Raw genomic sequence first — 22,852 nt, forward strand, 5'->3', positions numbered from 1 at the left:
TTTGAAATAATCAGCACGTTTACATGTCATATGGCTGTGATTTGTAGTTAAGTGGCTTTTCAGTTTTGCTGGAGCCATTGCTACATTTGCAAGTTGTTTGCCACAATGGAGTAGGACAACTTGGTTCACCAGTCCATGTAAAACCCAATGAAAAGTAGCTTTCATGTAAAGACGGACATTTTTTGTGTGTCCGTAGTTGCATTAGTGCAGTGAAATGACTCAGAAGATTCTACTTCACTATCATTAACCTTATTAGAATTGTCTGTAGGCCTAGGCCTGGAATCCTCCTCTTCTGTCTCACACCTCCTCTTCCAAAATTGCCAGAATGAAAATTTCCCTACAATTCTCAATTGCACTGGTAGTTTGTTCACTCCCAAAAGTCAGTCAACAATGCGTAAGGGGAAGCTGGGGGAGCTAATTCCAGAGGGAGAGGCTGACATCACAGCCCAAGTTAGGCAAGTCCATTCAATGCTCAGAAAACACACTTCACGCTCCTCAACAGCCTACCATCCTCCCCTCCATGCAATACAACACTCACCAATTATCAGCCTACCGTCCTCCCCTCCGTGCAATACAACACTCACCAATTATCAGGCTACCGCCCTCCCCTCCATGCAATACAACACTCACCAATTATCAGCCTACCGCCCTCCCCTCCATGCAATACAACACTCACCAATTATCAGCCTACCGCCCTCCCCTCCGTGCAATACAACACTCACCAATTATCAGCCTACCGCCCTCCCCTCCGTGCAATACAACACTCACCAATTATCAGCCTACCGCCCTCCCCTCCATGCAATACAACACTCACCAATTATCAGCCTACCGCCCTCCCCTCCGTGCAATACAACACTCACCAACTATCAGCCTACCGTCCTCCCCTCCGTGTAATACAACACTCACCAATTATCAGGCTACCGTCCTCCCCTCCGTGCAATACAGCACTCACCAACTATCAGGCTACCGCCCTCCCCTCCGTGCAATACAACACTCACCAATTATCAGGCTACCGCCCTCCCCTCCGTGCAATACAACACTCACCAATTATTAGCCTACCGCCCTCCCCTCCATGCAATACAACACTCACCAATTATCAGGCTACCGCCCTCCCCTCCGTGCAATACAACACTCACCAATTATCAGCCTACCGCCCTCCCCTCCGTGCAATACAACACTCACCAATTATCAGCCTACCGCCCTCCCCTCCGTGCAATACAACACTCACCAACTATCAGGCTACTGCCCTCCCCTCCGTGCAATACAACACTCACCAATTATCAGGCTACCATCCTCCCCTCCGTGCAATACCACACTCACCAATTATCAGCCTACCGCCCTCCCCTCCGTGCAATACAACACTCACCAATTATCAGGCTACCGCCCTCCCCTCCGTGCAATACAACACTCGCCAATTATCAGGCTACCGCCCTCCCCTCCGTGCAATACAACACTCACCAACTATCAGGCTACCGCCCTCCCCTCCGTGCAATACAACACTCACCAATTATTAGCCTACCGCCCTCCCCTCCGTGCAATACAACACTCACCAATTATCAGCCTACCGCCCTCCCCTCCGTGCAATACAACACTCACCAATTATCAGCCTACCGCCCTCCCCTCCGTGCAATACAACACTCACCAATTATCAGCCTACCGCCCTCCCCTCCGTGCAATACAACACTCACCAACTATCAGGCTACTGCCCTCCCCTCCGTGCAATACAACACTCACCAATTATCAGGCTACCATCCTCCCCTCCGTGCAATACCACACTCACCAATTATCAGCCTACCGCCCTCCCCTCCGTGCAATACAACACTCACCAATTATCAGCCTACCGCCCTCCCCTCCGTGCAATACAACACTCACCAATTATCAGCCTACCGCCCTCCCCTCCGTGCAATACAACACTCACCAACTATCAGGCTACTGCCCTCCCCTCCGTGCAATACAATACTCACCAATTATCAGGCTACCATCCTCCCCTCCGTGCAATACCACACTCACCAATTATCAGGCTACCGCCCTCCCCTCCATGCAATACAACACTCACCAACTATCAGCCTACCGCCCTCCCCTCCATGCAATACAACACTCACCAATTATCAGCCTACCGCCCTCCCCTCCGTGTAATACAACACTCACCAATTATCAGGCTACCGCCCTCCCCTCCATGCAATACAACACTCACCAATTATCAGCCTACCGTCCTCCCCTCCGTGTAATACAACACTCACCAATTATCAGCCTACCGCCCTCCCCTCCGTGTAATACAACACTCACCAATTATCAGCCTACCGCCCTCCCCTCCATGCAATACAACACTCACCAATTATCAGCCTACCGCCCTCCCCTCCGTGTAATACAACACTCACCAATTATCAGGCTACCGCCCTCCCCTCCATGCAATACAACACTCACCAATTATCAGCCTACCGTCCTCCCCTCCGTGCAATACAACACTCACCAATTATCAGGCTACCGTCCTCCCCTCTGTGCAATACAACACTCACCAATTATCAGGCTACCGTCCTCCCCTCTGTGCAATACAACACTCACCAATTATCAGGCTACCGTCCTCCCCTCTGTGCAATACAACACTCACCAATTATCAGCCTACCGCCCTCCCCTCTGTGCAATACAACACTCACCAATTATCAGGCTACCGTCCTCCCCTCTGTGCAATACAACACTCACCAACTATCAGGCTACCGTCCTCCCCTCTGTGCAATACAACACTCACCAATTATCAGGCTACCGTCCTCCCCTCTGTGCAATACAACACTCACCAATTATCAGCCTACCGCCCTCCCCTCTGTGCAATACAACACTCACCAATTATCAGGCTACCGTCCTCCCCTCCGTGTAATACAACACTCACCAATTATCAGGCTACCGCCCTCCCCTCCATGCAATACAACACTCACCAATTATCAGCCTACCGTCCTCCCCTCCGTGCAATACAACACTCACCAATTATCAGCCTACCGTCCTCCCCTCCGTGCAATACAACACTCACCAATTATCAGCCTACCGCCCTCCCCTCCGTGCAATACAACACTCACCAATTATCAGGCTACTGCCCTCCCCTCCGTGCAATACAACACTCACCAATTATCAGCCTACCGTCCTCCCCTCCGTGCAATACAACACTCACCAATTATCAGCCTACCGCCCTCCCCTCCGTGCAATACAACACTCACCAATTATCAGCCTACCGTCCTCCCCTCCGTGCAATACAACACTCACCAATTATCAGCCTACCGTCCTCCCCTCCGTGCAATACAACACTCACCAATTATCAGGCTACCATCCTCCCCTCCGTGCAATACAACACTCACCAATTATCAGGCTACCATCCTCCCCTCCGTGCAATACAACACTCACCAATTATCAGCCTACCGTCCTCCCCTCCGTGCAATACAACACTCACCAATTATCAGGCTACCATCCTCCCCTCCGTGCAATACAACACTCACCAATTATCAGGCTACCATCCTCCCCTCCGTGCAATACAACACTCACCAATTATCAGGCTACCATCCTCCCCTCTGTGCAATACAACACTCACCAATTATCAGGCTACCATCCTCCCCTCTGTGCAATACAACACTCACCAATTATCAGGCTACCATCCTCCCCTCTGTGCAATACAACACTCACCAATTATCAGGCTACCATCCTCCCCTCTGTGCAATACAACACTCACCAATTATCAGGCTACCATCCTCCCCTCTGTGCAATACAACACTCACCAATTATCAGGCTACCATCCTCCCCTCTGTGCAATACAACACTCACCAATTATCAGGCTACCGTCCTCCCCTCCGTGTAATACAACACTCACCAATTATCAGGCTACCGCCCTCCCCTCTGTGCAATACAACACTCACCAATTATCAGGCTACCGTCCTCCCCTCTGTGCAATACAACACTCACCAATTATCAGCCTACCGCCCTCCCCTCCGTGTAATACAACACTCACCAATTATCAGGCTACCGCCCTCCCCTCTGTGCAATACAACACTCACCAATTATCAGGCTACCGTCCTCCCCTCTGTGCAATACAACACTCACCAATTATCAGGCTACCGTCCTCCCCTCTGTGCAATACAACACTCACCAATTATCAGGCTACCGTCCTCCCCTCTGTGCAATACAACACTCACCAATTATCAGGCTACCGTCCTCCCCTCCGTGTAATACAACACTCACCAATTATCAGGCTACCGCCCTCCCCTCTGTGCAATACAACACTCACCAATTATCAGGCTACCGTCCTCCCCTCTGTGCAATACAACACTCACCAATTATCAGGCTACCATCCTCCCCTCTGTGCAATACAACACTCACCAATTATCAGCCTACCGTCCTCCCCTCCGTGTAATACAGCACTTATCAATTATCAACGGCCTCCCCTATCTTGCATCAAAAACTGAGAATGGACTTAAGCAAATACATTTCTACTGTTCACTGCCATACTGAGCTGAGAGACCTTGAGTGAGATTGCTAGCGGACTGCTCGGTCACTGCTCATCATTGCGAGCTCTAGCATCGTGCATTGGACAAAGTTCATTTAAAAAGATGTTTATTTGGAAAGAACGCAGAAGCCTACAAAACGTGATGGATACCACCCAGTCCATCAAAAGAAAAGCCCTCCCCAGCATTGTGCACATCTACAAGGAGCCCTGCCACAAGAAAGCAGCATCCGTCATCGTGGACCACACCTTCCAGGCCTTGCCCTGTTCTTAATGGCATCATTGGGAAGAAGGTCCAGGAGCCTCAGGTCCCACACCACCAGCTTCAGGAACTGTTATAACCTACAACTATCAGGCTCCTGAAACAGTGTGAATAGCCTCAACTCTGAACTGATTCCACAACCTATGGATTCACTTTCAAGGACTCATTTTCTCAGTGTTATTTTTGTACATTTTTTTCTGCATTTGCACTGTTTTTCTTCTTTTGAATATTGGTTGTTCTTTGCTTGTGAGTAGCTTTTCATTAATTCTATTGCATGTCCTTGTTCTACTGTGAATGCCTGCAAGAAAATGAATCTCAGAGTCATATATGGTGACATATTCTACTTTGATAATAAGTTTCCTTTGAACTTTGAACCAAGCGATTGTGGTCACCAAGGGGGTGAATGAGAAGGCTGAGAATGCAGAGCCTGTCTCCTGAAAGAGACGGCTGAAGCAAATTGAGGGGAAGGTAGGGGAAAAGGAAGCTGAGGGTTATGCATGCACAGATAGGGAAGGAATTGTGTTCATTTCTGGTTGGCTCATTACAGGAAGGATATGGAAGCTTTAGAAAGGGTACAAAGGAGATTTACCAGGATTTTACCTGGGTCAGAGGGCATGGCTTATGAGGAGAGGATGAGTGAGCCTGGGCTTTTCTCTGTGCAGTGAAAGGGGAGGAGAGATGACTTCACAGGTGTGTGCAGACAATAAGAGGCATGGATAGAGTGGACAGCCAGAGATGTTTTCCCAGGTTGGAAATGGCTAATACAAGGGGACATAATCTTAAGGTGTTTGGAGGATGTCAGAGGTAGGTTTTTGACACTGAGAGAGGTGGGTGCGTGGAATATGCTGCCAGGAGTGGTGGTAGAGGTGGATGCATTAGGGGCATTTAAGACAGGTAGGCACATTGATGATAGAAAAATGGTGGGTTATGTGGGAGGGAAGGATTAGATAGTTCCTGGAGTACAGGCGGTATGTTCTAGGTGCTAAGTGAAGCATCAATAACAAATTGGGTTAGCTGGGTCAATTGTCCCATTTGAGCCCGCTCCAGTGCAGTATTTTTAAACTAAATGTCAACCAATATTCTATCACTCTCAGTCCTCAATCTACCCTTGAACTCAGCACCTATCGGTCTTTGTGAAAGAGAATTCTAAAGACACAGGCATTCCCACACATTAACCAATGCTATCTGGCCCCTGCCTTAACCAAATTTAAAACGCTTGGTACAAAGGTGGCCTTACTTACAGATACCTGCATCCATCACATCTGCTGGCAGAAGCTCCTGTTTCACCTGAGACATAAAATGTACAAAGGTAAAATAATTATTAAGAACAAGCCATTAGGCCCACTCACCACCCTCTCCCAGTCCAAGCACATTTTCTCTCAGGGACTGCCTACATACTGTTTAATCCCCTTAACCCTCTTTGGAAAGTATCTGGAGGAATCTGGAAGGAACAGGGTAACCAGGTGAATGCATGTGAGAGTTACCTGAGAAGGGAAACATCACTGGGTTGTAAGGTATACAAGCAGAATATGAGTTGTATATGACATCTGATATGATGCATATGAAGTGACTTGAAGTTAAAACTCTTGTAGGGCCCATTACGCCAGCACTTACTTTCTTTCCCCTCACTATATCTTTCTCGGTATTCTCTTTCTCAGTGATTCCATCCCGGAAACAAAACGAAGAGTTCAGACGGCTCCTGGAATTTTTTTTCCTGGGCATTCCACAACCAACAGGCAGATAGAGTACTCACCTCTTCTGTACCTGCGTAAGGGACCATGAGCCTGTCTGGGATAAGTCCCTGTTGTCCGTTCACACATGCTTTCCACCAGCCACCTTCTCCTGTGTCCTGTAAGTAAATCGTAAGCTGATGCTCAGATGAGAGTATGGAGGAATTAAGGATCAGCTGTCACCAGTCAATGGATTGAATAGTAGACATATTTTTAATGGCTGCTGTGAGCTGATAATACTGGAGTCCCGGTCCAAAATGTCAGGATTTTAAACCATTCCAAAAGCACGGGTCTGTTAGCAGCTACTTCCAAAACTAAACTCAAAATTATAAAATCAAAAGCATTCAATTCAGCTTTTGGTTACCCACCATCTGGTTCAGTGTCTTATGTTCTGTCCCTTTAAAGGGCTAGAGAAGGTTTTGAGTGTTGAGTATGCCATAGAACTCCAATCTGCTGTTGATACCACTGCTTGCAGTGGGTATCATCACTTCACATCAATAAACTCTGGCTGGACACCATACCATACACATCAGCAAGAATGAGTCATCTAGTTCCCCTGCTCTTCAGCAGGATGTTTACTGCATCTCGTGTACCCTGAGGTCCAGGAGAAACCCTTGAAAACATTGGCAATGCACCATCGAATCTTCAGTGTCACCAGAATGCTTACATGTTGACATCCTTATTTCATCCTCTATAAACTCAGCTTACCCAACATTTCTGCACTCACACCTAAACGTTCCCTATGTCAGGCCCCGTCATCTTTTTGCTGGCCAACTTTATTTTCCAGTCTCCAGACAGATTTCAGAACATCTCCTTATCTACAAATCCCTCCATTGCTGTCGTTGTCACTTCTACCACATCCAGTCTAAAGCATTCTTTGTCTGGGTTGTTTCATAACTCTACTCCCTTACTGTTTCTACATTTATCACCACAAACCATCAGCAATTTGCTTCCATGCTCCCAAACCCCCAGCCTTTCCTACGAAACTGCATTTCAAAACCTTCTCCAATTCAATTTTTCACTAAGCTTATCCACTGAGATTGGGCACTCGATACCAATTCTGAAGAAGGGTCTTCAACTCCAACTGCAAATTGCTTCTCCCTCCACAGTTGCTGCCTGACCTGCTGAGCGTTTCCACTATTTTCAGTTTTTGTCCTAATCCACTGAACCAAAGTTGATAAGTGAAAATGGTGAGCAGTTTCAAGTTCCTGGGTGTCAACATCTCTGAAGATCTATCCTGGGCCCAACATATTGATACAGTAACTAAGAAGGCACAATAGCGGTTATATTTCACTGGAAGTCTGAGGAGATTTGGTTTGTCACTGAAGACTCCAGCAAATTCCTACAGATGTACCATTCTAACCGGCTGCATCACCATCTGGTATGGAGGGGTCACTGCACAGAATGGGAGAAAGCTGCAGGAAAGTTGTAAACTCAGTCGGCTCCATCATGGCCACTAGCATCCCCACCTTTGAAGATATATTCCGGTGGCAATGCCTCAGAAAGAGGGCATCCATCATTAAGAGCCCTCACCATCTAGAACATGTCCTCGTCTCATTGCTGCTATTACGGAGGAGGTACAGCAGCTCAACAGTTTAGGAACAACTTCTTCCCCTCCACCATTAGATTTCTGAATGGTTCATGAACCCATAAACACTACCTCACTTACTTGCTCTATTTTAACACTATTTGTTTACTTTTTTATGTTTCTTATACAACTTATGATATTTTTATGTATTGTACTGCACTACTGCCACAAAACAACAAATTTCACCACGTCCAGTATATCAGTGATGATCAATCTGATTCTGATTGGTTTCATCTCCCCAAACAACTATGTGTCTTTACTTTATTAAAAACTATCAGTTAGAGCAGGGTTCCAGACCCAGGGTCCATGGATCCCTTGCTTGATGGTATTGGTCTATGGTATTGGCATAAAAAAGTTTGGGAACGCCTAAGTTAGAGCAAGTCTAATTCTGAGTGACTTCATGAGTTCTACCCTTAACAATGTCATTGCCATCAAGTGCAAGTCATTTCTGACGGGCCTCTCACGGACCAATAGCAGTGTCGTCACCTCTCCAGCAGTCCTACAAAGTTCAGCAATTATATTGCACCATATTCAACTTGAAGCCATGTTCCCTCCTCTCAAGGTTTTTCTCCAAAAGTTTGAAAAAGGTTCTAAGGAATAGCTGATTTCAGATGTGCATTTTTCCTTTTGTTATGAGGTTGTTTGTAATACACCTACTCAAAAGGTTTTGTGATGGAGAGAGAGATTACCTTCTCTGACACTAGGATGACATCTCCTTCGTGTAGACTCAGTTCATCTTCAGTTGTTGCAACGTAATCGGACGCTGCCTTGTAGTACTCCTTGGCTGAAAGGAATGATAATCCATTAAAGCATAGCTTCCTCGGGCTGGTCAGTGCTCAAAAGGTGTATTTTCCTGGTACTTAACGCAGACCTCTCACTGTTTGGTGATCTGGGCACAGGGTGCGGAGTGGAATACCAGGAAGGGTGGGTGAAAGTTAGCTGCCATGTTAGGCTGGCTGTAGGATCGGTGATAATGAAAGTGGAGCAGTGGTTGAGAGGTACAATGGGTGGTCAGGGGCCGGTTTATCTGATTGTCAGTTCCGTGCGTGCAGGGTGGGTCAGGGGCTTGTGATTGGCAGAAGTGGGTAAATGGGCAGCTGCTTTAAAGGAGAATCAGATTCCTAAGGTTCACTGGGGCATAACACACTTCTATGTAAAGCCACTGTGGCTTTGATAAGAGCAGCTCATGGATTATGTGAATTGTTGCAAATTCTAGGCTGGAAGTTATGAGACCGTTATGAGAATGAAGATTATAAATTGTGAACAATTCATTAATACTTAATGTTTCATTTTTCACTGGATGAAACATGTTCATAGCACAACAGAATCCCATTTCTAAGCAAGTAACCATTAATACATCTAAGCTTCTACTTATTTGGTGAGCAGTGGGTCTTTATATATTGGCCCTTTGTTAAATTGGTATCAGCAGGCCATACATATGACCTCACAGCTGGAGAATTAACAGTGCTGTGTGCAGTGTGTTAGTGAAGACGCAGGGTATAGTGTTGTACACACACAGGACTAAATGAAGGGTCTTAGCCCAAAGTGTTGACTGCTTAGTCCCCTCCATAGATGCTGCCCGACTTTCTGAGTTCCTCCAGCATTTTGTGTGTGTTGCTCAAGATTTTCAGCTTCTGCAGAATCTTCTATTGTTTTGACAGTGCTGTATACAGTTGTTGGTGTAGACACAGGGTACGCTGAGTATTTAATATTTTGCTAATATTTGAGTAATATTGCAAATATATTGTTTGATTAATCATTCTTTGTTTGTTTAAATAATTCTTTATGGATACTGTATATGTAAGAAGTACCTGAATTGTATATGGCATTACTCCACCATGTCGTATGTGCGCGATTCACTAAAGAAAAGGAAAGTAAAAATGAAGTAGACACAGTTTATCCCCAAGCCCCCATGATTTTCTTTCATGTTTTGGAGTTACAAAACGTACCAGTGGCGATGAATAAGTTTTAAAGCAAACCCGAGATGACTACCTACCTGTTGAATGCTGCGCGATGTTCAACTTTTTTAAAAAAGCTCTTATTTCAGAAGGAAAAGAGTTAAGTTAAAATAAAAAGGCAGAAAATGGACAGAATTCATGGGTTCATCACTAGTGAGTCACAGGTAATAATAATCAAAAATTTTAAAAGGTATATTGGACAGATAGATGCATTGGATCACACTAAAGGTGATTGGGGGATGTATACTAAATGGATTGAGCAGTATTTTAAAGCAAATGGAATAGCCAATGAGAACCATGTGTTCGTTCTACTTAGTGTTATAAGTGGAAAAACATGCAGCTTGCTTAGAAGTTTGACTGCTCCGACCAAACAGCCAAAATGAGCTTTGCTGATATCGCTAAAGTAATATAGGAGACTTCCAGTGAGGCACGAGGCAAGATGGCAGCACAGCACTGAGCGCTGACATATAACCCTGCTTTTCACGTTCTTTAGGGCTCATAGGCGGTCTTAATACAAGTTTGAGTTGGAGAAAGATCTAACTAAAGACATGACCTCAAAAACAAGATCCAAATTCAACCAAGAAATGAGATACCAGCAGACGGCACCAAGCTAGCGATTCATCCGAGGAAATTGCTATGCTAATTAAGCAAACAATGGCAACGGAGATGGAATCGCTGCAAGAAACGGTAGCCCACATGCTAAAGGAGTCGCTGGAAAAGGCTCTCGACCCCATACAGAAGCACATGGCAGAGAAAGGCAATGTTCTCCGGTTGTTAAAGGAGCAAGCAGACATTCATGCTAAAAAAAAATTAGCACGGTCTTCAACAAATTAGACAACATTCAGGTTAGCTTACGGCGCAAGAATGAGAAAGATACTAGCTCCTGTCTCACTGAGGTGACTGAGATACGGAAGAAGTTAAACAACTTGGAGGATAGATCCAGAAGAAACAATGTGCGGCTGGTCAACTTACCGACAGGCGCAGGGGGCGACGATCCGAGAGGCTGCCTCCGGGAGATGCTGCCTAATTGGATTCCAGCGCTCGAGAACTCCCACAGCACTCCATTGGAGATCGATAGAGCACACAGGATCTTTTCCAACAACACCTCAAGACCGCAGACCGTGGTCTTTAGGCTTCTACGGTACACCGACCGGCAGGCTATCCTGGAGGGCGCCAGAAAGGCCAAACCTACTCTGCCTGACGGCACCCAGCTGCAGTTCTTCACCGACTACAGCCCCGGCACGATGCAGGAACGGCAGGGATACAAGGAGATCCGCGCTAAGCTTCGACAGAAGGGAATCGACTTGTTCCTCATATACCCGGTGATTTTCAGAGTGAATATCAAGGACGTGAAAATGTCGTTTAACTCGGCAGAGGAAGCGAAAGAAGCCCTGAAATCATCGGTGCTGGGAGATATGGAAGAAGACCCTGGGCAAAGTCCACACGCCCTCAGGAGGAGATGGAACTGCATTAAGAGCTCAGACCAGCCTGTATGCGCATTCTAACAGGCATGGGCAAGTTAGCGTCCTAGGTGTGAAGTTTTCTGGTTATTCTTTTATTGGAAAGTCACTCGATGCTCTTTTGTATTTCGCTTATTAAGGGGCCAGTTTGTTTCTGAATATTGCAGGTCAGAGTTATAAGGCAATGGCTCAGTTAACTTGTTAGTACAAGGATAACATGGTAATGTGATGGAAGTCCGCCTAGAATATACTTTTTATCTTTTACTTTCTAAAGTGATATTCAACACACCCAAATGTCATACTGCATCAAGAATGAAGCTGAAAAACAGCAGTTTGTTCTGAATAACTTTAGTTGATCATGGTCATTTGGGGTTATGTCTCCAGTAGACTTGTTTACGTTCCTGGGTGCAAGATAAGACGTCACTGGCATCATCGCTAAGCGACGATCTATTAAAGCAACAATCTCCAGCAAGAGAGCTGTTGGGGTCTTGGTTATGTGTTATACTATATTTGAGACCGGAATGGTTTTAATTATACAGGTTAACGGGTTTGACCAGGTTTTTTACTCTTGTCTCTTTGATAGGATTGTCTATGAGAACCGCTTGGCCTTTCTAATTTGTAGGTGCTAGAGGGGGGTGATTAATGTTCAGTGTCTGACACTCACAGATGTTACAAAGTAAAGGGTTGAATGGGAGGGGTTATGGGAGGTGGGGGTAGAAAGGGGGTAACTCAGGGCTCCACCACCAACTTACGACAACAGATCCAGGGGAAGATGAGCAACACAGATAAATTAGAAAATCTTACTATTGTATCACTTAATGGTAGAGGGTTAAACTCTCCCTACAAACATTCAAAGGTTTTAGATTTCTTACACAGAAAGAAAATAGTTATCGCGCTGTTACAGGAAACACATCTTAAACCTAATGACATTTGCAGGGTTCAAAACCGCTTTTATAAACCTATTGTGGCATCAGCTGATGGTACTCGTATGAAAGGAGTTATGATATTTATGAGATGTAGTATTAATGTATCAATTGAAAGGACTGGTGACGACAATGAAGGATGTCTAGCTTTTATGCTGTACATCCATTCAGGGTAAAAAAGTCGCATTCATTAGCCTAAATACCCCAACTATATTCAAGGCTGAATTTTTCCCCTCAATTACCTCACAATTACTGAAGTTAAGATAGATAGATAGATACTTTATTCATCCCCATGGGGAAATTCAACTTTTTTTTCCAATGTCCCATACACTTGTTGTAGCAAAACTAATTACATACAATACTTAACTCAGTAAAAAAAAATATGATATGCATCTAAATCACTATCTCAAAAAGCATTAATAATAGCTTTTAAAAAGTTCTTAAGTCCTGGCGGTTGAATTGTAAAGCCTAATGGCATTGGGGAGTATTGACCTCTTCATCCTGTCTGAGGAGCATTGCATCGATAGTAACCTGTCGCTGAAACTGCTTCTCTGTCTCTGGATGGTGCTATGTAGAGGATGTTCAGAGTTTTCCATAATTGACCGTAGCCTACTCGGCGCCCTTCGCTCAGCTACCGATGTTAAACTCTCCAGTACTTTGCCCACGACAGAGCCCGCCTTCCTTACCAGCTTATTAAGACGTGAGGCGTCCCTCTTCTTAATGCTTCCTCCCCAACACGCCACCACAAAGAAGAGGGCGCTCTCCACAACTGACCTATAGAACATCTTCAGCATCTCACTACAGACATTGAATGACGCCAACCTTCTAAGGAAGTACAGTCGACTCTGTGCCTTCCTGCACAAGGCATCTGTGTTGGCAGTCCAGTCTAGCTTCTCGTCTAACTGTACTCCCAGATACTTGTAGGTCTTAACCTGCTCCACACATTCTCCATTAATGATCACTGGCTCCATATGAGGCCTAGATCTCCTAAAGTCCACCACCATCTCCTTGGTCTTGGTGATATTGAGACGCAGGTAGTTTGAGTTGCACCATATCACAAAGTCCTGTATCAGTTTCCTATACTCCTCCTCCTGTCCATTCCTGACACACCCCACTATGGCCATGTCATCAGCGAACTTCTGCACATGGCAGGACTCCGAGTTATATTGGAAGTGACTACCAACTATATGTTGGTTCTGACATGAATGCTTTGGTAAACAATAACCTCGATACATCTTCCTCCAATGATATCAAGCTCTCAAGAATCTGCTTCCAAAGCATTTAACCACTTTCTAACGGATTTAAATTTAACTGATGTGTGGAGGGTGCATAATCCATCTGCTAAAGACTATACCTTCTTCTCCACAAGACATAAAACTTACTCTCGGATAGATTACATTCTTATATCCTCTGGTTTGCTGCCTTTGGTACATTCAATAGAATTTTTGCCCAGGCATCTATCTGATCACAGCCTAGTTATATCTACTTTTAATTATGGCAAAATCAAAAATAAGGCTACTAGGTGGAGGTTTAACTCCACCCTTCTAAAAAACGACAAATTTCTAACACAACTGAGAACAAAACTGATGGAATTCATAAATTATCTGAGGTAAAATATATCTCGGATGTGAGTGGTTTGGGCCTCCATCAAGGGTTTTTTACGAAATAACACCATATGGTTCAGTTCCCACCTACATAAAAGCCGGCTTCAAAAGATTTCCACCCTAGAAGAACAATGTAAGGTTTTGGAGAATGATCTCAAAAGGAGATACACCATAACAAAAGAAAACGAGCTCAAAACAAAACAAGCAGAATTAAATGATTTATTAAGAAGCAAGGCAGAATATATGATCCATATAACCAAACATAAGTATTATGCAGAAGGCAGCAGACTGAGCCATCTATTGGCACTAACGCTCAAACAACAGGAAGCTAAATGTCTATGCCAGCTATTAGATGTGCTAAATGTGGAGTAGTATCTTCAACAGAGGAAATAAACGAGACATTCAAGAATTACTTTAACGAACTGTATACAAGTGGCTCAGCTCCTTCTGAGAATGACTTGACAGATTTTTTTTTAGTAGATGAGACCTCCCTACGTTGTCGTTTGAGGATACCAAAGCTCTAGACTCTCCTATTACACTGGATGAGGTTCTCAAAGCAGTCAAAGCCACAAATAAGGGCCGTACGCCAGGTATAGATGGCACACCTGTGGAACTTTACCTAGCACTTTGGGATATTCTTGGACCAGTATGGTTAGAAACATTAAATTATGCTATTGGAAATGGCACTTTCCATAGAGATCTAAACACAGCCCTGATCACAGTTATACCTAAGCCTGGTAAGGACCCCTTGGAGTGTGCCAATCACCATCCAATCTCCTTGATAAATGCCGACCTCAAGATATTTTCCAAAGTCTTAGCCAGTAGACTCGAGGCAGTCGTTGGGAAAATAATTAGCCCAGATCAAGCATGCTTTATCAGGGGACGTCTCGCATCTGATAATATTCGCCGGCTCTTATACACACTGAGTGCAACACATAAAATCCCGCCTGCCTGTGGCCTGCTATTTCTTGATGCTGAAAAAGCGTTTGATCGTCTTGAATGACCATATCTTTGGAGAGTTCTAAAAGAATTTAAGTTCGGCGATAAATTTATCAATATGATTCAAACACTGTATGCTAATCCCTCAGCCTGGGTATGTGTGGGAGGAGGTTTCTCAGAGTTATTTGACACAGGATGGGGCACACGACAAGGAGACCCTTTGTCTCCTCTAATTTTTACTATATCTATTGAACCATTGCACATTTAATTAGAAACTCTCCTCAGATTTCCCCTATTACAATAGGTACAACTTCACATTCGATATCACTTTGCGCACACGACACGCTAGTTTATATGGCAAATGTTCAACAAACTCTCCCCTATATTTTAAAAACACTGAAGCAATTTGGATTTCTTTCAGGATACAAAGCTAATCTGTCAAAAATCAGCATTGATGCTGATTAATACAGATAAAAGTAAGGTGTCTCTCCCTCCCCAGATTAATGTTACAAATGAAGTCCTCTACTTGGGTATTAAAGTTAATACTTCCTATCGTCTGTGATTAATACAAATTACTCTTTAATTTTGAAAAAAATAGAAGAAGATATTAATAGATGGAGACACCTGCCAGAATCAGTCGCAGCCCTTACAATGAACATCTTACCCTGCATTAATTTTACCAGCTCAATGATCCCACTTGCACCTCCAGCAGGATATTGGCAGAAACTGGACTCCTTACTACGATGCTATGTTTGGAACGGTAAACGACCCAATATAAAGAGGTCAGCTCTACAATTCAAAAAGTCGGATGGGGGATTGGCATGTCCAAATTTTAAATTGTATCACTGGGCATTTGTATTAAAAAGTCTTAGCTATTGGATGGAGGAGGATAAAGTTTTGTTATGGAAAAATATAGAACAAGAGCTAATAGCATCAATAAGGTTGAAGGACTTTCTCCTTATAGGTATGTCTACCAAAAAATGTGATTTGTATTACGGTCCAATTTTAACCCATATGCTACAATTGTTTAGAGCAGCAGAAAAATTCCTAAAATTTAAAAGCGTATGGTGCAAATCATCTCCATTATGGAACAATAATCATTTTCTATCTGGGAAGAAACCATTCACTAACAGAACTTGGGAGGATAAAGGTATTACTACTCTTCAAGATATTAATGGGGTAAGTACTACCCTTGGCTTTCAAGAACTGGTATCTCAATATAATATTGATAAACACTCTCTTTACTTCTACTTTGGAGTAAGATCAGCTTGTAAAGCCTACGGGGTTCCCCGGGGGTCAGATTTAAAGGACCATCCCATTTTAAGTTGGATACAGAGTGCTCCAAGACAGATAGTGTCATATATCTATGATAAATTAAACTCCCAGAAATATATGCCCACATCAGGAATGAAAGCCTGGGATAGGGACATATCTGAATTGGGACAAGACCTAGATTGGGATGCAATTTGGGATAATGCTGCCGGTGCTTCGAAAAACCCAAATCGTCGGTATATACACTTGGAATTTTGTCATAGAGCACATCTAACACCGAGAATTAGACATCAAATGGGACTGGTTCCTGACCGATATTGCTCATTTTGCCCCCGTGGAACTGTTGACTCTTTTATACATATTGTATGGGAATGTCCAGCGGTTTTTGTTTGTGGGGGAAGGTTATCAGTACTCTTACAGAACTAACGGGGGTACAATTACCAATGGACCCTGCTGTACATCTTCTAAATGATGACTCCCACCTTTCCCTTATGGAAAAAACACGTAAAATCTGGCTGGCAGGCCTGACTGCAGCTAAGAAGATTGTAGTCCAGCGTTGGAAACCTCCCCATGATATTTCATATACTCACTGGCTTCGAAGCTTTTAGGACATTTCTTACCTGGAATTATCATCAGCAAGAGTAAATGATGCACGACCAAACACAATCTTAATGTGGAAAAATTTGATATCTAAATTAAAAGATCTTCTGTTAAAATAAGGTGTGGAGAGGGGGAGAGGGGGATGGCTGGGTTAAACAGTCAAAATGTAATTGGCAACTGGTTGTATTGAATGTAATTTGTTGGCGTTGCAATAAAAATTAGTGATTTAAAAAATATAGGAACATTTAGAACCAAAACCATTGTTAGTTGCAGACCACTTTAGGTTTCATAAGTGGAATTAAAAGGAAGGAAGGTTTATTTGAGCTTATGCATCTGAATTAAAGAAATTGTGTGACCATTGTCAGTTCAGTTATAAGCTCAATGATACACTGAGATATCATTTAATTTGTGGAATCTTACAAGAAAGCATTCAAAAATGACTCCTAACTGAAGCACAAATTACATTTAAAAGAGCAGTTGAAACAACTGTATCAATGGAAACTGCAGCTAGAGGCACAACTAAGTTGCAGTCAGGAATCAAAGTGAGTGTGAACAAAATTGTAACGTATAAACAAAACCTGCCTGGCCAAACAAAATTTGTTCCCCTTGTGGCATATGTTCACATACACCAAACCAGGGCAAGTTTAAAGGTGAAACTTGCATAAAATACAATAAAGTAGGACACATACAAAGAACATGTCAGGCAGACAAACATAAATAGACTGTACAGGGAAGATAAAAAGATAAAAAGTGAACGCAGTTTCAAAAAAGAGCACAAACCTGCACGATATTGAAAAATTTGATAATGATGAGAGTGGAACTGGACTGGGTAGCCCTGAGATTTAAAATGTGAAAACTAACAAGAGGCAAGCAACATGGCTTACACCAGAGTGAATGGAAAATTAATTAAAATGGACACTAGCTTGGTTGTTTCAGTCATTCTATAAAATGAGTTTGAACGGCATTTCAAATATGCTGAATTGAAGCCTACAGATATCCAACTAAGAACTTATACTGGAGAAAAGATCGCTTCTGTGGGAACGGCATTTGTAACAGTGACACGGAAACGTGAATAGCATTTGTAACGTCACATTTGGCTTTTATGTGCTAAAAACAGGAGAGTCATCATTGTTGAATTGTGATTGGCTGTGGCAACTGCAATTTGATTGGTGATCCATCCAGCATGGAACATCCACTGGCAATAGAGCCAGCTGAAAGTGAATTAAGAAAGGGACTGAATGATGCCACAACAACGTTCAAGGATGGCACTGGAAAACTCAAACATATTAAGGGTAAAATAGTATTACATGAAATTGCCACACCAACGTTTTACAAAGCCCACCCGATTCCTTATACCAGCGGTGAGAAAGTAGCCAGTGAGCTCGATCTCATGGAGGCTGAAGGAATTCTTTCCAGGGTTGAGTGGAGCCCATGGGCAATCCAGTGGTGCCAGTAGCCAAGAAGAATGGGTCCATCAGGATACGTGGGGATCATAAGGTCACCATCAACCCAGTACTGAAAGTCGATCAATACTCTCTGCCTGGGATAGAGGATATCTTTACAAACCTTGATGGAGGGTATACTTCAGCAAAGAGAACTTAACCGAGGCCTACCTGTAGATGGTACTGGAAGAGTCAAAAGTGTTTCTCACCACAAATGCTCAGAAGGGGCTTTATCACTATAACAAGCTTAATTTTGGAGTAGCATCTGTACCTGGACTCTGGCAGAAAGCTATGGACCAGGTACTGCAAGGCTGCCCAGGTACTCAGTGTTAATCTGGATGACATCATTGTTACCAGTGAGGATGACGAGGAACATCTCCAAAAACTCAAGAGAGTGTTAAAAACATTAGAAGGTAATATTAGAGCACAATGCAACAAATGTGAGTTCTTTTAACCAAGCATCATTTACTGTGGTCACACCATTGATGCACAAGATTTACGCAAGTGTGCTGAGAAAATACAAGCGGTAGTGGATGCCCCAAGGCCGAAGGATGTGTCACAGTTGTGGTCCTTTTTAGGATTTGCCAATTACTACAAACCTGGCTACTGTGCTTCACCTCTTGAACACATTACTATAGATCAGGAAGAAATGGGAACGGACAAAGCAGTATGAGGTGGCTTCCCAACAGGTAAAGGAAATGCTGACATCAGACACTATACTCACACATTATGATCCACATCATCCAATGAAGCTTACCTGTGACACGCCACCTTATGGTATAGGTGCAGTCAAGTCACGAGATTCGTGATGGAACAACATCACCTTTGTATCATGTTCCCTTACCACTGCAGCAAACAATTGCACACATATTGATAGAAAGGCCTTGGGTCTGATTTGGGGTGTAAATTGATTCAAGCAGTGCTTGCATGGGGGAGAGTTTACCCTCATTACTGATCATCAACCACTAGTGTCCATTTTCAGTCCACAGAAGGGTTCTCCACTGGAAGCTGCAGCAAGAGTGCAGAGATGGGCTCTGTTTCTTGGAGGACACAATTATAAGGTCAAGTTCAAGAGGGCAAGTACTCATGGGAATGCTGATGGATTGTGCTGTTTACTCTTGGAAAAGGAAATACCTGAAAAATTTACAAAGGTAGTCACTCATCTTAACGTACTCTCCCTGTTGCAATTGAAAGTCTCCCTAGTACGGCAGAGATGGTCCTAGGGGAAACCAGAAAAGACCCCCCACTGTCTCAGGTCTGCGTGGCAACACTAAATGGTTGGAATATGCAGTAGTAATCCCAGTTTCAGAATTTTTTGCCAGTGCTGGGATGAACTTGTGCCTGATGGGGGTTGAGAGCTGTACCACCCAAGCTGAGAGCTGAAGTATTGGAGGAGTTGCATGCCAGCCATCTAGGCATGGTCAGCTGAAGCTTTGTCTGGTGTCCTGGGATAGATCAGCAAATCGAGCAGTTTGTTCAGGATGCCAACACATCCAGAAGATGCCAAGAGCAGTGCCTCTCCCTCACTAGGAGAGGCCTGCATTGCCCTGGCAAAGGATTCATGTGGATTTTGTCTGACCATTCATGGGCACAAATATCTTGATACAGCTACAAAGTGGCCAGAAGTGTTCCCAATAGCCACACACACTGTGGGTATGCTCAGAGGCCTCTTCTCAAGGATGGCACTCAGCACAACCAGTCTGATACAACGGACCACAGTTTGCTACAGAAAAGCTTCAGTCATCTGCTCTGTACTGCCCAGCTACAAACGCCTTGGCAGAAAGGTTTATTCAGAGTCTAGCACTGCAGGCAATGTCAGCACTTCACTGACACTGAATCAAAAGCACGCCAATTTCCTCTTGTGTATCACAATGCAGGACACCCCCACAGCCAACAGCTCATCAGCTGTACAGTTCCTGGGTCGGCCCTTGCGTTCACGCTTGGATCCCCTCAAACCCAGTCTCAGAAGGAGCACAAACAGCTGCAACACATTGAAGGCTCCTCAAAGAAGATGATCCTGGACAAACGGTCCCAGTGAGGGATAAGAGAAGCAATCAAAATTGGGTACTTGGAAAGATTAAGGACAGAACTGGACCACACTCCTACACAGTGGAGTTTACGTCTGCTGTCATCGAGAGACGACACACTGATCAGTTGAAAAGAGCAGAGTCAATTGTTAGAGAAGAAAGGTGCCCAGAGCCATTTCCTGCAGTCCCAGAGGCAACTCCTAGAACCACCACAGAGGGTGACCCAGAACCGGAGATTGTTTCACAGCCACAAGTCTCATCTGCCGAGCAGAGTGATCTCCCCGGTCAGGAGAGAAGTTAGCCCACAAGAGTAAGAAATCCTCCACAGTGATTAATATTTAAGATCTGAATGAGACAATTTAAAATTTACTATGCAGCAGATGTCTACCCGCGCTATATAGTAGACAGTCTATATAGTTGAGACACACTCTATATTAAGTTGGAGTTTATAGTGAAGCAGGGAGAAATGATGTATATTTAATATTTCAGTAATATTTGAGTTATATTGTTTGAGTAAGCAACTTTTGTTTCAATAATTCATCACAGGTTATATGTAATAGTATGTGAATTGTGTACAACATTACCGCACCACGTCATAACTCCACGCCTCACTAAAGAAAACGAAAGAAAAAGCAAAGTAGACAGATTTTATCCCCGGACTTCCATCTTTTTCTTTTGGTTAGTTTTATGTTTTGGAGTTACTGAAATCTGTGTTGGGGCAGACACAGGACACAGAGTGTTGATACAGACATAGGACACAGGACTGTGTTCAGTGTGTGGGTGAAGACACAGGACACAGGACTGTGTTCAGCGTGTGGGTGAAGACACAGGACACAGGGCTGTGTTCAGTGTGAGGATGTAAACACAGGACACAGGACTGTGTTCAGCGTGTGGGTGAAGACACAGGACACAGGACTGTGTTCAGCGTGAGGGTGTAGACACAGGACACAGGACTGTGTTCAGTGTGAGGGTGTAGACACAGGGCTGTCAAACCACAAACAAGAGAAGATCTGCAGATGCTGGAAATCCGAGCAACACACACAAAATGCTGGAGGAACTCAGCAGGCCGGGCAGCATCTATGGAAAAAGAATACATTCGATGTTTTGGGCCAAAACCCTTCGTCAGGACTGGAGAAAAAAAGCTGAGGAGTAGATTTGAAAGGTGGGGGGGAGAGAAGAGAGAAACACCAGGTGATAGGTGGAGCCTGGAGGGAGAGGGATGAGGTAAAGGTCTGGGAAGATGATTGATGAGATAAGGTGAGAGAGGGAAAAGGGTTTAGGAAATGGAGAAGGGAAATGGGGTTGGGGGGCATTACCAGAAGTTTGGGAAATCGATGTTCTTGCCCTCAGGTTGGAGGCTATCCAAACAGAATATAAGGTGTTGTTTCTCCAACCTAAGTGTGGCCTCATCACAACAGTGGAGCAGGCCATGGACGGACATATTGGTATGGGAATGAAAATGGGAGATCCCATTTGTTCTGGCACATGGAGCGTGGATGCTCAGCAAAGCAGTCTCCCAGTCTACATCAGATCTTATTGATGTACAGGAGGCCCCACCAGAAACACCAAACACAGTAAAGGACCCCAACAGACTCACAGTGAAGTGTCATCTCACCTGGAAGGACTGTTTAAGGCCCTGGATGGTAGTGAGGGAGGAGGTGTAGGGGCAGAGATAGCACTTGTTCTGCTTGCAAGGGTAAGTGCCAGGAAGGAAATCAGTGGCGAGGGACGAATGGACAAGGGAGTCACATAGGGAACCCTTTGGAAAGCAGAAAGTGGGAGGGGTGGGGTCCTGTTGGAGGTGGTGGACGTTTTGGAGAATTATGTGCTGGACACAGAGGCTGGTGGGGTGGTAGGTGAGGACAAGAGGAACATAGGGCTGTCTCCCCAGTGTGAGGGTGTGAGACAGGACACAGGACTGTGTTCAGTGTGAGGGTGTAGATACGGGACACAGGACTGTGTTCAGCGAGTGGGTGAAGACACAGGACACAGGACTGTGTTCAGTGTGAGGGTGTAGACACAGGACACAGGACTGTGTTCAGCGTGTGGGTGTAGACACAGGACACAGGACTGTGTTCAGTGTGAGGGTGTAGATACGGGACACAGGACTGTGTTCAGCGTGTGGGTGAAGACACAGGACACAGGACTGTGTTCAGTGTGAGGGTGTAGACACAGGACACAGGACTGTGTTCAGCATGTGGGTGTAGACACAGGACACAGGACTGTGTTCAGTGTGAGGGTGTAAACACAGGACTGTGTTCAGTGTGAGGGTGTAGACACAGGACACAGGACTGTGTTCAGCGTGTGGGTGTAGACACAGGACAGGACTGTGTTCAGCGTGAGGGTGTAGACACAGGACACAGGACTGTGTTCAGCGTGTGGGTGTAGACACTGGACAGGACTGTGTTCAGCGTGAGGGTGTAGACACAGGACACAGGACTGTGTTCAGTGTGAGGGTGTAGACAGTGTATAGTGCTGAGCATTAAAGTGAATACAAAGTAAAGTTTTCAAGGATTGGCCCATGTACTCTGATCTCAGGCAGTTAGTTCTGATGTATCTGCCTCAAA

At 44.5% G+C, this 22,852-nt stretch overlaps 1 protein-coding gene across 5 annotated transcripts in view; it reads right to left on the reverse strand.

Moving 5' to 3' along the window:
- Positions 1 to 22,852, reverse strand: part of LOC140719754 (SH3 domain-containing kinase-binding protein 1-like) — a 158,787-nt gene that overhangs the window by 53,686 nt on the left and 82,249 nt on the right. For 3 of the 5 annotated variants that reach the window (XM_073034595.1, XM_073034599.1, XM_073034598.1), the window contains 4 exons: positions 9,872 to 9,919; positions 8,750 to 8,844; positions 6,496 to 6,591; positions 5,984 to 6,029 (listed from right to left, as the gene is read on the reverse strand). In XM_073034595.1, coding sequence (XP_072890696.1) covers positions 5,984 to 6,029; positions 6,496 to 6,591; positions 8,750 to 8,844; positions 9,872 to 9,919 — 285 coding nt within the window. The remainder of the gene's footprint in view (positions 1 to 5,983; positions 6,030 to 6,495; positions 6,592 to 8,749; positions 8,845 to 9,871; positions 9,920 to 22,852) is intronic. The other 2 variants (XM_073034596.1, XM_073034600.1) reach the window with 1 other exon arrangement.

The sequence above is a fragment of the Hemitrygon akajei genome, chromosome 32, assembly GCF_048418815.1.
Source record: "Hemitrygon akajei chromosome 32, sHemAka1.3, whole genome shotgun sequence".
NCBI classification, from domain to species: domain Eukaryota; kingdom Metazoa; phylum Chordata; class Chondrichthyes; order Myliobatiformes; family Dasyatidae; genus Hemitrygon; species Hemitrygon akajei.